General features: G+C 43.8%; 1 protein-coding gene and 2 non-coding genes across 5 annotated transcripts in view; all 3 read right to left on the bottom strand.

The window, feature by feature from the left end:
• The window catches only part of UBAP2 (ubiquitin associated protein 2), a 99,312-nt gene that overhangs the window by 8,714 nt on the left and 75,565 nt on the right, over positions 1 to 15,033 (bottom strand). For 2 of the 3 annotated variants that reach the window (XM_007176866.3, XM_007176873.3), the window contains exons 14-19: positions 13,500 to 13,777; positions 11,542 to 11,711; positions 7,449 to 7,662; positions 4,295 to 4,334; positions 1,980 to 2,163; positions 1,026 to 1,095 (exon numbers count right to left, since the gene is read on the bottom strand). In XM_007176866.3, coding sequence (XP_007176928.2) covers positions 1,026 to 1,095; positions 1,980 to 2,163; positions 4,295 to 4,334; positions 7,449 to 7,662; positions 11,542 to 11,711; positions 13,500 to 13,777 — 956 coding nt within the window. The remainder of the gene's footprint in view (positions 1 to 1,025; positions 1,096 to 1,979; positions 2,164 to 4,294; positions 4,335 to 7,448; positions 7,663 to 11,541; positions 11,712 to 13,499; positions 13,778 to 15,033) is intronic. The other variant, XM_007176874.3, reaches the window with a different exon arrangement.
• LOC114237036 (small nucleolar RNA SNORD121A) lies at positions 2,805 to 2,886 on the bottom strand. The gene has a single exon (XR_003622839.1). It is a non-coding gene; the product is annotated as a small nucleolar RNA SNORD121A (small nucleolar RNA).
• TRNAG-GCC (transfer RNA glycine (anticodon GCC)) lies at positions 5,623 to 5,695 on the bottom strand. Its single transcript has one exon. It is a non-coding gene; the product is annotated as a tRNA-Gly (tRNA).

Here is a 15,033-nt window from a genome sequence, read left to right as displayed (position 1 = left end):
TTCCTGACTCTCCCGTTCATCTGCACCCAAAACTTCCTTCCCCACTTGAGGAACCATCTACTTCCACCTTGTGGAAGCCTGCCGTCTCCCAGGAGACGGACACTGTGTTCTCTCCAGGCACCTTTCCTTCCACGTGCCAGCCTCTCCGGCTTCTAGCACAACACCCGCCCGCTGCCCTGCCTCCTTGCCACGGCCCGGCCGTCAGCCCTCACCCTGCTCGGTCTAGACCGAGCCCTACCCCTGAGACCATGCTCCCAGCTCCATAGCTCAGAAGCCGCACCTCAGCAACCACCATCTAGGTCACTCTTCAGCCCATCAGGACACTCGCCCACTTGTGCTTCCACTCTTGCCTCTCCACACCCACACTTCCTTCTTCAACAGCAACCTCCCCAAAGCCTCTGCCTCTGAGCTGGGGAAGATGGCCCGAGACGGCAAGAGTGACGTCTCCATGACCACCAGCAACCTGGAATACAGTTACACTGACTGGGCTGTCAGTCTCCGAGACACATAAGCTCCCTTTCCTGTCGAGCACTCTCCCTACAGTGGGCTTCACAGAGTAACAGAGTGCTCCCCAGGGACACTGCTCTTGATTAAAGTTGACTTTTAGTGGAGCCCACGTGGAAGTTAGCAACAAGTCTACTTTCCTCTAAAAAACCTGCAAAGACCTCAACATAAGAAGCCCCAGAAAATGAAACCAACCCTGCCAGGTAGAAAGGTCTCCTATCATGAACAGGGAGCTCAGTGAGTTCTTGGGAACAAATTCACCACCTGACAGCCCTGCCAATCATCTACCAGGTATGGAGGACCAATTCTTCCACGGGGACATGGACTTAGGAAGCAAGATGTCCTCCATGGTGCCTAGGAAATCATCTGTTCAAACCATGTACCTAGATGGTGACATTACAGCCAAGCTATGAGAGTATTTCAGATATTTAAAATCCACAAACTAAAGCCCCACCTGCACATGACTAAGCTCCAAGCTGGCTAAGCAGGGTGCTGGGCGAGGGAGCAGGGCAAACACTTACCGTGTGTGACGTGCTGGTGGAGAGCACCGTGTGCGCGGAGGAGAGGCTGCTCTGGTGGCCGGAGAGGGAGCTGGAAGACAAGGCAGAGCCCCGCGTGTCCACCCCCCGGCACTCCACCCGAGGGACCCACACGTCTAGGAGGGCTGCACGCGAGCTTGCCCATCCCTTCACATCCTTCCTTCCGTGTGGCCCTGGAGCCCAGTCCAGGTGCTCTGTGGTTAGAAATGACCTAAAGGGTCACTCAGCATGAGGACCTGGGACATCCTGCCCTAGGAAAGCTATAGAGCCAGCTCAGGCAACTCTAACCATCTGCTCTGTAGACTGTAAATGCTAAGAACAGGATTGCACTAAGAACACTGCCAGCCCCAGAGACCCCATTAAATCTGTGTGTGAGGGAAGAAGTTCCTGTGTTCAACCTCACATGCCAGAGACAGAGCTTGAATTCCCATCAAATGCAGAATTCAAACCAAATGCTTTTGTTCCTGGCTACAGGAGGCAAAAGGAGAAGTCTACTCAGAAGATAGGGTCCCATTCTCCTGCACCCTGTTCTGATATCTTGATCTCTGACACCATGACAAGTGTGAGGCAGTGACCTGCTGAGAAACCCCCCAGCACTCTCACCCCACATCACAGCAACGGGGCCCAGAATGCAGAGGAGGGACAAGGTTTGGGGCACCCTCCTGAGGGCTGAAGAAGAGTAGCAGCAACCCTTGGACCCACCCCATTCCCAGGGGACCCAGGGCTCTGTGACAGCAGGGGCATTACAGGCCAGCAAGGCTTTCACGCTCGGCGCTTGTGAGACACTACCCAGCCACCTATGCTGCGGCCTTACTGCAAAAGGCCAGGACGTCGTGCAGGGAGCAACAGTGGGTGCTGCTCATGGGAACAGCCATCTAGAAGGGCTCCAGGACTTCGCTGTGTGCCTCGGACTCTCGGCCCGTATTTTCCACATACCTGCTAAGCTGAGAGAGGGGGCTGCTGGACAGGTCACCAGGCTGGGACAAGGAGGGCAGAGCGGCAGTGTGCTGGGGTGCAGAGGGCAGAAGCGGAGTGCAGGAGGTGGTGCTGGGCAGGGAGCCCACGGATGGGAGAGCAGAGGGAGGGTCTGTGGTCTTTGGAGCTGGAACAGATGAAGGAGCTGTAAGAAACAGATCTGTTTAGCGCCAGAACCAACCGTATCAGAAATATGCTCAATGTTTTGTGACACATCAGGCTCAGTTGAGACACATACAAAGTTACACCCCTGGGGAAAATGCGCAAGCATGCCGCAGGCAGGCCCTTCTCTGTCTGCTGCGACTACGGAGAGGACTGTCAGAACACAGGCCCCAGGCGAGGAGGGAAATGACATCTTTACCAGCATACACGGTCCCTCTGGGATGAGCATGCCCCTCCCAACTAAAGGGACCCGACCCTGAGCCACACCCAGAAGGGAAAGAGGCTCTAAGATTGACAAATACAGTTACAGCACGAGCACAGCAAGGGACAGTGAAAATCTGGTAGGCGAACCACCCAGGGGTTAGGTCTGCTTCTATCATATCAGGCTGACTTTGTGAAAGGTCATAGGCAGTTTAGGGCAGGAAGGGGTTGAGAGCCCAGGGTACATATACTGTGGAGAGCTACACAGGCCTAAAATCTGCAGAAGACACCCCTGCTGTCCACACCTACTTTCAAAAGCGCAGTGAGCACTTCCTTCGCATGTGCTTGAACAGAACAGACCTCAGAGCACACAAACGCACGTGTTAGGCTTTCAGAAGAGCATGAATGCGATCAATCCTAGCTGCAGAAAAGACTCAGTTTTAGTGCCATCCACACATACAACTCAGATATGTGCTTGGAAATAAAGCATCATTGTCTTTTCCAGTTAGGAGGAGGCAGCACCTTTCCTCAGGAGGCCCTGGGAGTCCAGGGGACACACACTAGTCTCTAAATGGAGGACAGCTCGAAAACCAGAACAGGCAGCAACAGGGCAACACAGCACAGTCAGTTCTTAAGAGTGGTCTTCACACCCCTGAGGCTTGCTTTTTACTGACAGTCCTTCCCAAATGACACCTGTTCTTACAGAAACTAGATAAACACACCATAGATGTCCCTGGCCCCAAACTCACCTCCCTGAGTGTCGGATCACATTAATGACAGGTTCACAGAAAGCCTCTCAAAGAACGTGTGTTTGTATGAATTTGAGTGTGTGTGTGTGTGTGTGTGTGTGTGTGTGTGACAGAGAGAGAAAGAAAGAGAGAGAGAGGGAGAGAGAGAGAGACGGTTGGAGAAGAGAGCACAGGAGATAAAAACCTATCTAAAACGTGCACTATGTTTTATGGACATTTCACATCTCATTATCTCACTTAAAATCTCCAGTAGACCTCTATGTGCTCTCGACCCCATGCCTGGACAAAAGAAACTTCCCACCACGGCTTGTGGAATTCACATTTCCTGTGACATCCAATGTTCTCAGAGCTAACCACGTTATCTGTTGCTCTGGCGGCCCAGAAACACCAAACCCAACTCTGGGTAAATCACATGTGTCATTTCAATTCCAACTGAGGCCCACTCCTGGTCTGGCAAAATCCCACGGCCACTCTCCAAAAATTCCTAAATAAAGAGGGTCTTTTTGACTTCCATACCGATAGTGGATACCCATTTGCTTTACTGAATGATGAATGAAAATCAGTTTCATTTTAGATTATGATCATAACCATAGATAAATTAGCTAAGAACAAAGGAAACAACTAACGGGGATTCACCTACACTATCTCCAGTGATCACTGAGCTGTGCTGGATGTGGAGGGCCCCCTCCTTTTCTCCCAAGTGATTATAGTGAGCAACATTTTATCTCTCTTCCTCACAATGTCTTTCCTGAACTAGCATGCCAATTTCTGCTCTAAATGTCTTCACGTTATTGAAGTGAGAGCCCTCTGAGCATCCTGGAACCTGGGCCTCTGAGCAAAGCATCTTTTAAATCCAGCCTACACTCTACACTTGGGGGTGCAGTCTGACAAGGGCAGAATAATACAATACCTCCTTCTTGCTGTGGATATAACATTTCTAATAATACCATCAGCTACCACCTGGTCACGGGGAATCTCTAGCTAAACTCTAAACCCAAAGAAATGATGCCAAAGATGGATCAGACATAGCTCTCAGAAAAAATGTAAAAGGACTATTTTTGCAGAATTAGCCATTGGCCAATCGTTTTCCCATCACATTAGCTACGCTTTTTCTGTCTGTGGTTTCCACCAGCCACGACAAGAATAGTTAGCTCATATACTTACTGTCTACTGTCTGCTGACTTCGACTACCACCATGTCCATTCTATAAGAAAGAGAAAAGAAAGTAAGTAAACCTGCAAAATCAAATGACAACCTAGATGACTTTCTATTGGGATTTAGCCACAAACATATGAAGCATTATGAATTAAGCAAAGAACTATGGCCTATTTTGTTTTGTTTCTTAATAAAAGGAGAGGCAATACAACAAATTCTTAATAAATCTCAACAAGCTGACTTTTTTAAAAAACAAACTGGGTATTTAAGGAAGTAACAAGGATAAAACATAAGACCAAAAGCACAGGAAGCAATGAAACAGTCCTAAAAATTATTAAGCCATAGGAAGGACTTAGGAATTCTCATTATATTGAAATCACCACAAGCCTTTCTGCCTCAAGCACATTCTGTCTCCTGAGTACCCCCCATACAAGAAAGAAAACGTTTCCAAATTATAACAGAGATAACTTTCATACAAGGAATTATCATATTTTATATTATTAACAAAATGGTTCTCAGAGAAAGACGTTACATTGAAACACGTTTTTTTCTGAACTGGGTGGAGAAAGAGTGAGTTAGGACTGTGTGGTAGTCGGTCCCAAAAAGAACAGAATCTGAAAACAACTGGTTTGCGTTAACCATAAAGCACTTCACCGAAACCTTCTCCCAGAAGGAGGCATCCTCACAAGGAAAACTTTACTTCCACAGACTGGGTGGGGAGGCCCGGCAAAGAGTGATTGACAGTGGAACCTACAGGGCTCAGACACTGGTCCTGGATGGGAGAAGGAAGCTGAGGAAATGACCTTCTCACAAATGTCAAAACTACTAAAGAAAAAGACAAACCTTATAGCTTTCGACTCTGCCTTAACCAAAATCCAGTACAATTTCTGCTCATAAAATCTTATTTACAACACATTTTAGCTTAAAACAATGAGATTATTTATAAGAAATGTAGACAATGAAACAGAACTGCTAGGGAAAAACAAAACAAGAGTTAAAAGACTAAAGTCAGAGAAAGGGAAACACCAATATACAAAGACAGGTGGAGAGCAATCAAAGTTCTACTCTTTTGCCTCCCTCTCAACAGGGCTTCGCTATTCAGTAAATACGTACACATGACATCAAGCATGTGCAGCCAGGACAGCACAAACCCTGACACACAAAGTCTTCTCAAAACTACACCAGACCAAAAAAACAGAAAAGGGGAACGAAACAGCTGCCATCATACCTTAGGAACACTTCATCCCACCTAGAAAATCATTTTTTTAATTTATTTGGCTGTGCCGGGTCTTAGTTGTGGGCATGCGGTATCTTAGTTGCAAGCATGCCGGATCTAGTTCCCTGACCAGGGATTGAACCTGGGCCCCCTACATTGGCAGCGTGGAGTCTTAGCCACTGGACCACCAGGGAAGTCCCTAGAAAATCATTTTTAAATACAAACAATGGAACAACAAGGTCCTACTGTATAGCACAAGGAACTATATTCAATATCTTGTATATTCTCATAGCAGTGGCTTCTATTGTTGTGGAGCACGGGCTCTAGGTGCACGTGGGCTTCAGAAGCTGTGGCACGCAGGCTCAGTAGTTGTGGCTCGTGGGCTCTAGAGTGCAGGCTCAGTAGTTGTGGCGCATGGGCTTAGCTGCTCCACGGCATGTGGGATCTTCCCGGACCAGGGCTCGAACCCGTGTCCCCGGCATTGGCAGGCGGATTCTTAACTACTGCGCCACCAGGGAAGCCCGGGAACAGAATATTCTGCAATAATGGAAATACTGTCTGTGTGTGCTTGGTCTTATATTGTAGTGACTAACCATATCTAGACAGTGAGCATTAAAATGTGGTGCATCTGAGAAACAACTTTTAATTGTGTATTTAATTTAAATAAACTATTACATGTGGCTAGTGGTTGCCATGTCAGAAATCACAAAAATAAACTTCTTAAAGAAGATGTATGAAGAATACGCAGCTTTTTAAAAATATGTAAACCAAGAAAGGCAAATACAGGTGGAAAATGAAAGCAACAAAATTTTGTACAGTAGAAAGCAGATGCCAGAGAGTAACTCTGACTTAGCTGACCCGGTAAAGCCAAATCGTAAGCAACTAGTAGGGAAAACCAGAAAACCACTCAACTTACATCAAAGGACCACACCAAGCAACTCAGTACTTATATATATCACATAACTTTGGAAGTGGGTGTGGAGGTAGGGCTAAAAATAGGAGAAATGTTTTAAACTCTGTACAGCAGGGTGAATGCCCCCTTCCACCTTCTCCCACAGGCTCTAAACTTCATCAAGAGGGTAACACACGGCAAGGAGTACTATTAAAAAAAAACACAGATTAAGTCAATGCAGACAAAACAAATTATTCCAACGGCAGCCTTCTATCTGCACTAGGCTCTTAAGACACTAAAGACAGGTATAGGCCCTACAGGGAAGAGACTAGAAGAACAGACCCTGGAGAATCCAAACAAACTCAACAGAAAAGGCCCACAGGGGCTGATGAAGGAACTCCCCACCCCTAGAGAAATGGCCACCCACACTGTCCCTCATGAAAGCCCACATCCAACAACCTACCGCCACAGGCAGTTAACCTTTTAGTGTCAAGTGGGCGGCCTGGAATCACCAGACATTTGAGGAAAACATCTAACATGAAAGATGGAAAAGGAAGGGAGGAAAAAACTCTTAAGTTGATACGTATAAATATTTCCTCAGAATCTTAGAAGGAAACCTAAGAAAAGACAACGTACCCAAATTTCTGCTATGCCAATTCAATTGTTTTTATTATTTTCATGTTCTCATCCACTCTTTAAAGTAGCTCTCGCTGTAATGCTTGAATGTCTTTGCCTTACAGGAAAGTGAAATATTACAGACTATAGTCCCTGCCTACCCCATCCAAGCCACTCTGAACAATTCAGGGTATATATATCCTTACACTATCCTTATACCAAGTGTCTGGGTCCATTCACACAGTCCTTGTGCAAGGGTGCTTCAAACACAGGTTTCAAACGAGATGGCCACTAATGGCAAATCCAACAAACTATACGGATTCTACTTAAAAGGTTAGCCATTTCTAAAAGGAAATCGTAGCCAAAAAGCTTGATTTCCCAACTACACACTGAGCTCCAAATAGGATTTCCTATGAGGAGAAACCGGAAACACCGCTAACCGTGATGGTTCCTGGAGCTGACTCCGATGGACTCACAGAGCTTTGGTATGCGCTCCTGTCGTGCACAGAACTCTGGTCGTAGGAGGAAGACGTTGTTACGGGACTAGTGGAGCTCAGCGATGAGCTGGTCAGACTGGAGGAGGTAATGACTGACGTTGTGTGGGTGGAGTTCTGCACTGCACTGGTCACTGCTAGGGAGGTATTCAAAGAGTCACTACAAAGAATAAAAGACATGAGACATAAATTTGTGCCACTTTACAGGTTTTCATGAAGTAGAGTGATTTCATCTCTTTATTGTCATATTCTAAGTTAAATAAACATATCTGTAACTACAAACTTATACTTGGTAGTGTATATATGTCAATGCCACTCTCTCACTTCGTCCCAGCTTCCTACCTGTGCCCCTCTCCGGGTCCTCAAGTCCATTCTCTACATCTGTGTCTTTATTCCTGTCCTGCCCCTCGGTTCTGAAGAACGTTTGTAGATTTTTTGATGATGGCCATTCTGATCAGTGTGAAGTGATACCTCATTGTGGTTTTGATTTGCACTTCTCTAATGATTAGTGATGTTGAGCATCCGTTCATGTGTTTGTTGGCAATCTGTATATCTTCTTTGGAGGAATGTCTATTTAGGTCTTCCACCCATTTTTGGATTGGGTTGTTCGTTTTTTTGACATTGAGCTGCATGAGCTGCTTGTATATTTTGGAGATTAATCCTTTGTCAGTTGCTTCGTTTGCGAATATTTTTTCCCATTCTGAGGGTTGTCTTTTCGTCTTGTTTATGGTTTCCTTTGTTGTGCAAAAGCTTTTAAGTTTCATTAGGTCCCATGTGTTTATTTTTGTTTATATTTCCATTTCTCTAGGAGGTGGGTCAAAAAGGATCTTGCTGTGATTTATGTCCGAGTGTTCTGCCTATGTTTTCTTCTAAGAGTTTTATAGTGTCTGGCCTTACATTTAGGTCTCTAATCCATTTTGAGTTTATTTTTGTGTATGGTGTTAGGGAGTGTTCTAATTTCATCCTTTTACATGTAGCTGTCCAGTTTTCCCAGCACCACTTATTGAAGGGGCTGTCTTTTCTCCATTGTATATTCTTGCCTCCTTTGTCAAAGATAAGGTGACCATATGTGCGTGGGTTTATCTCTGGGCTTTCTACCCTGTTCCACTGATCTATATTTCTATTTTTGTGCCAGTACCATACTGTCTTCATTACTGTAGATTTGTAGTATAGTCTAAAGTCAGGGAGCCTGATTCCTCCAGCTCCGTTTTTCCTTCTCAAGATTGCTTTGGGGGGCTTCCCTCGTGGCGCAGTGGTTGGGAATCCGCCTGTCAATGAAGGGGACATGGGTTCGAGCCCTGGTCCGGGAAGATCCCACATGCCACAGAGCAACTAAGCCCGTGCACCAGAACTACTGAGCCTGCGCTCTAAAGCCCACGAGCCACAACTACTGAGCCCACATGCCACAACTACTGAAGCCCGCACGCCTAGAGCCCGTGCTCTGTGACAGGAGAGGCCGCCGCAATGAGAAGCCTGTGCATTGCAATGAAGAGTAGCCCCCATTCATCGCAACTAGAGAAAGCCCGCATGCAGGAACGAAGACCCAATGCAGCCAAAAATAAATAAATAAATTTATTTAAAAAAAAAAAAAAAAGATTGCTTTGGCTATTCAGGGTCTTTTGCATTTCCATAAACATTGTAAAATTTTTTGTTCTAGTTCTAAGAAAAATGCCATTGGTAGCTTGATAGGGATTGCATTGAATCTGTAGATTGCTTTGGGTAGTATAGTCATTTTCACAATGTTGATTCTTCTAATCTAAGAACATGGTATATCTCTCCATCTGTTTATATCGTCTTTAATTTCTTTCATCATTATCTTATAGTTTTCTGCATACAGGTCTTTTGTCTCCTGAGGAAGGTTTATTCCTAGGTATTTTATTCTTTTTGTTGCAATGGTAAATGGGGTTGTTTCCTTAATTTCTCTTCCAGATTTTTCATCGTTAGTGTATAGGAATGCAAGAGATTTCTGTGCATTAATTTTGTATCCTGCTACTTTACCAAATTCATTGATTAGCTCTAGTAGTTTTCTGGTGGCATCTTTAGGATTCTCAGGTGTAGTATCATGTCATCTGCAAACAGTGACAGTTTTACTTCTTCTTTTCTGATTTGGAATCCTTTTCTTTTTCTTCTCTGACTGCTGTGACTAAAACTTCCAAAACTATGTTGAATAACAGCAGTGAGAGTGGGCAACCTTGTCTTGTTCCTGATCTTAGAGGATATGGTTTCAGTTTTTCACCATTGAGAACGATGTTGGCTGTAGGTCTGTCATATATGGCCTTTATTATGTTGAGGTAGGTACTCTCTATGACCACTTGCTTGAGAGTTTTTATCATAAATATGGGTGTTGAATTTTGTCAAAAGCTTTTTCTGCATCTATTGAGATGATCATATGGTTTTGTTTTTTTTTTAATTTATTTATTTATTATTTATGGGTGCGTTGGGTCTTCGTTTCTGTGCGAGGGCTTTCTCCAGTTGAGGCAAGCGGGGGCCACTCCTCATCGCGGTGCACGGGCCTCTATCGCGGCCTCTCTTGTTGCGGAGCACAGGCTCCAGACGTGCAGGCTCAGTAACTGTGGCTCAGGGGCCCAGCCGCTCTGCGGCACATGGGACCCTCCCAGACCGGGGCCCGAACCCGTGTCCCCTGCATTGGCAGGCAGACCCCCAACCACTGCACCACCAGGGAAGCCCGATCATATGGTTTTTATCCTTCAATTTGTTAATATGGTGTATCACAGTGATTGATTTGCATATATTGAAGAATCCTTGCATTCCTAGGATAAACCCCACCTGATCATGGTGTATGATCCTTTTAATGTGCTATTGGATTCTGTTTGCTGGTATTTTGTTGAGGATTTTTGCAGCTATGTTCATCAGTGATATTGGTCTGTAGTTTTCTTTTTTTGTGACATCTTTGTCTGGTTTTGGTATCAGGGTGATGGTGGCCTTATAGAATGAGTTTGGGAGTGTCCCTCCCTCTGCTATATTTTGGAAGAGTTTGAGAAGGTTAGGTGTTAGCTCTTCTCTAAATGTTTGATAGAATTCACCTGTGAAGCCATCTGGTCCTGTGCTTTTGTTTGTTGGAAGATTTTTAATCACAGTTACTACTGCATTATTTAAATGATGCAACTGAAGATTCAAAAGAACCACCCCTCCCCCCCTCCCAAACTAGACCCACCTAATTTAATTGACAGGCAGGGTGACATCTTTAAGAATCCTTAAGAATCTTTAAGGAATCCAGATATTGTGAGTCCATCCTTAGAAAAGGGAACTCAAGCAATTATCATATTTTGGTTCTAGAAAGTAAAATATTTAATGAAATAGAATCTAAAATCTGGGATTCTCTATTTATAAAATATTCCACTGAAAGAAAATAAGTATTGACAAAGATGTATAGAAACTGCATCCCTCATAGACTACTGGTAGGAATGTAAATGCTGCAGCCTCTGTGGGATAAGTCTGACAGTTCCTCAAGTGGTTAAATATGAGAGTTACCATATGATCCAGCAATTCCTAGGTATATATCCAAAAGAAATGAAAGCACACAAAATTTTTAACTGAATTTTCACAGCAGCACGATTTATAATAGCCAAAGAGTGGATGCAACCAAATGTCCATAAACTAATGAATGAATAAACAAAATGTGACGTATCTGCAAAATGAAATATTATTTGGAAATAAAATGCATACACAGTATAACAGGGATGACCCTTGTTAAGTGAAAGAAGTCAGATACAAAAGGCCACTTATTGCATTTTTCTAGTTATGTGCAGTGTCCAGAACAGGCAAATTCAGAAACAGATTACTGGTTTCCAGGGGATGGGGGAGGGGGGAAATTGGGAGTGACTGCTAACAGGCACAGGATTTCTTTTTAGGGTGATGGAAGAAATGTTCTGTAATTAGATACTGGTGATGATGGCACAAACCCATCACTACAGGGTGTCTTTTCTCCACCAGGTGATTTCTTAGGCTCTATTTTGTTTTACTTTGCAAAGGACTTAATTCAGTCAGAACCGGAGAGAGAAGTGGGAAGTTGTAATACCTTAAAGATTTCGGATACAAGCTAATGGGAATCTGGCTACTATTTTCACTGCTTGCAGCTGATCCAAATTCAGAGAGAGATGGTTCTGATCCAAATTCCAAGGCGCCAAACTGGACATTTAATCCTGTGACATCTGCTGAACCAGGCATTTCCACTGCAGAAGCTGGGATCTGAAAAAGCAAAACCATGATGTCAGCAACAGAGGTCAGAGATTCCAAGTCCCAAAGGCCTACAAAGCTAACAAGCACTGGGTTCCCAGGGCACTGTGGGCAGGCCTGAGGAACAAGGAGTGAAAGGCTGAAAGGAAGGAAAAAGGAAGATGATTTTTTTTTTAAAGAGAGAGAAAGGAACAAAGAAAAATTAAAAAGTTAACAGTTATATGTAAAAGAATGAAGTTAGAACACTCCCTAACACCATACACAAAAATAAACTCAAAATGGATTAGAGACCTAAATGTAAGACCGGACACTATAGAACTCTTAGAGGAAAACATTGGAAGAACACTCTTTGACATAAATCACAGCAAGATCTTTTTTGATCCACCTCCTAGAGTAATGGAAATAAAAGCAAAAATAAACAAATGGGACCTAATGAAACTTCAAAGCTTTTGCACAGCAAAGGAAACCATAAACAAGACCAAAAGACAACTCTCAGAATGGGAGAAAATATTTGCAAACGAATCAATGGACAAAGGATTAATCTCCAAAATATATAAACAGCTCATTCAGCTCAATATTAAAGAAACAAACAACCCAATCCAAAAATGGGCAGAAGACCTAAATAGACATTTCCACAAAGAAGACATACAGATGGCCACGAAGCACATGAAAGGATGCTCAACATCACTAATTATTAGAGAAATGCAAATCAAAACTACAATGAGATATCACCTCACACCAGTTAGAATGGGCATCATCAGAAAATCTACAAACAACAAATGCTGGAGAGGGTGTGGAGAAAAGGGAACCCTCTTGCATTGTTGGTGGGAATGTAAATTGATACAGCCACTATGGAGAACAGTATGGAGGTTTCTTAAATAACTAAAAATAGAATTACCATATGACCCAGCAATCCCACTACTGGGCATATACCCAGAGAAAACCATAATTCAAAAAGACACATGCACCCCAATGTTCATTGCAGCACTATTTACAATAGCCAGGTCATGGAAGCAACCTAAATGCCCATCGACAGACGAATGGATAAAGAAGTTGTGGTACATATATACAATGGAATATTACTCAGCCATAAAAAGGAATGAAATTGAGTCATTTGTTGAGACGTGGATGGATCTAGAGACTGTCATACAGAGTGAAGTAAGTCAGCAAGAGAAAAACAAATATCGTATATTAATGCATGTATGTGAAACGTAGAAAAATGGTACAGATGAACCAGGTTGCAGGGCAGAAGTTGAGACACAGATGTAGAGAACAAACGTATGGACACCAAGGGGGGAAAACTGTGGTGGGGTGGGGATGGTGGTGTGCTGAATTGGGCGATTGGGATTGACATGTATACAGTGATGTGTATAAAATTGGTGACTGATAAAAAAAAAAAAAGTTAACAGGAGAATGGTCAGTGCCACCAACTGCTTCTTTGAGCGAAGAGAGGGGGGAGGATTGTGGTGAAGGATGAGTGAAGAAGAGGGGCCTCTAATGAAAGCATTACCTGGTCAATGAACCACTCATCCTCTGTCTACAGAACACAGCTAAATACGTAAGAACAGCAGGTCCTCTGAGTTAAATACACAAGACCATCAGATTTCCTGAGCCAGACCTGTAATTTGAATGGACAGTCCCTGTCTCTTAGCACAAACCCATTCCCTCTGTATTAGCCCAGTTGCTCAGAAATGACCGAGTCCTCATAAAGCAGTAAACTATGTACTTGAAACTACCACAGGAACTAAGTGTCAAAATACGTGCATCTTTGGGACCGTGACTTCAAGACGGAAGACCCACCTTAGAAGCTGGAGGTATTCGCCGCTTAGGGAGTTTGATGTGTTTAGGCTGTGGCTGGTGAGCAGACACGGCGATGTTTTCGACAGTCACGCTGGGAAGCTGCAGAAGTTTGTTCACAGTGGAGGTACTGCTGTCTCTGGGTGCTGACTCTCGGAGTTTCACCTGGGAAGGAAAGGACTCCAACCCAGGAGGAGGAACAGTGACTGCCTGAGTCTGCTGCTGCTGTCGTTGGCTCAGCTGGCTAAGAACAGGGGATGGCTCAGGCTGAGATTTGAAGTCTAAGAAGGCGGGGGGGTGGGGGGCAACAATCAATCATTTAGGCACATGAGCTCACAGCTCCCTCTTCCACCATCACTGATGCTGAAGGGTTGCTGTCATCACTAGTTTCTCCCAACCGTCTTCTAGCTGAATCCCAAACGTGGTGTGTGCGTGTGTCTATAATGTTTAACAACTGGTATATGATAGATTGAAAAGAACACCTGAATGGGTTTGTAGCTAATGTCTTATGCAGAGAGGAGATTCACTTTATGCTAAAGCATATGGGGTGGGGAATAGGTATCTTGTATTAACTTCTGAAAACTATTTTATTGATTTTTTTTCAGTAAGTAACGTGTGATATTACAAAATCTAAAAGGTACAAAAATACATATGAATGTGATATGAATACAAATCACCCTTCCACCCCATCCCCAAATTTGATCCACAGAAGCAGACAGAGTACCCAGTTTCTTGAATATCTTCAGATATACTGTTTCAGTATATATACATAGAGACACACACACACACATATATCTTGCTTCCTCGCAAACCATTTAGTTTTCAGAGACTGTTCCACATTAATGTATAAAGAGCTACTTCACTTTTATGATTACAAAGTAATCCATCGTACATAGATACTGATTTTTAAAACCAGTATTATATTAATAAACTTTTAGGTTTTCCAATCTCTTGCTACGAAAAACAATGCTGCAATGAATATATTTTTACGTAAGACATTTTGGTCAAGAGCAAGTATATCTGTAGCATCAATTGCTAAAATACAGTTGCTGGTTCAAAGAGTGACTATATTTTAAATTTTGACAAACACTTCAAAATTCCTATCCATAGACAGAACACAAACTTCTTAACATACTGTAAAACCACACTTTTATCCTTCCTATCCTAGCTCGATTGGTGGAAAAATGGCAGAAAAGACACAAATTAAAATGATATAAGTTTCGGGACTTCCCTGGTGGCTCAGTGATTAAGAATCCACCTGCCAGTGCAGGGGACATGGGTTCGAGCCCTGGTCCAGGAAGAACCCACATGCCGCGGAGCAACTAAGCCCGTGCGCCACAACTACTGAGCCCGCGTGCCTAGAACCCGTGCTCCGCAACAAGAGAAGCCACCGCAATGAGAAGCCCATGCACCACAACAAAGAGCAGCCCCCACTCACCGCAACTAGAGAAAACCCGTGCACAGCAATGAAGACCCAACACAGCCAAAAATAAATAAATTTTTTAAAAAAATGATATAAGTTTGGCTAAAAATCATT

The sequence above is a fragment of the Balaenoptera acutorostrata genome, chromosome 6 (assembly GCF_949987535.1).
Source record: "Balaenoptera acutorostrata chromosome 6, mBalAcu1.1, whole genome shotgun sequence".
Lineage (NCBI taxonomy): Eukaryota > Metazoa > Chordata > Mammalia > Artiodactyla > Balaenopteridae > Balaenoptera > Balaenoptera acutorostrata.
The sequence above is the reverse complement of the archived record's forward strand: the minus strand, read 5'-3'. Positions and strand labels throughout refer to the sequence as shown.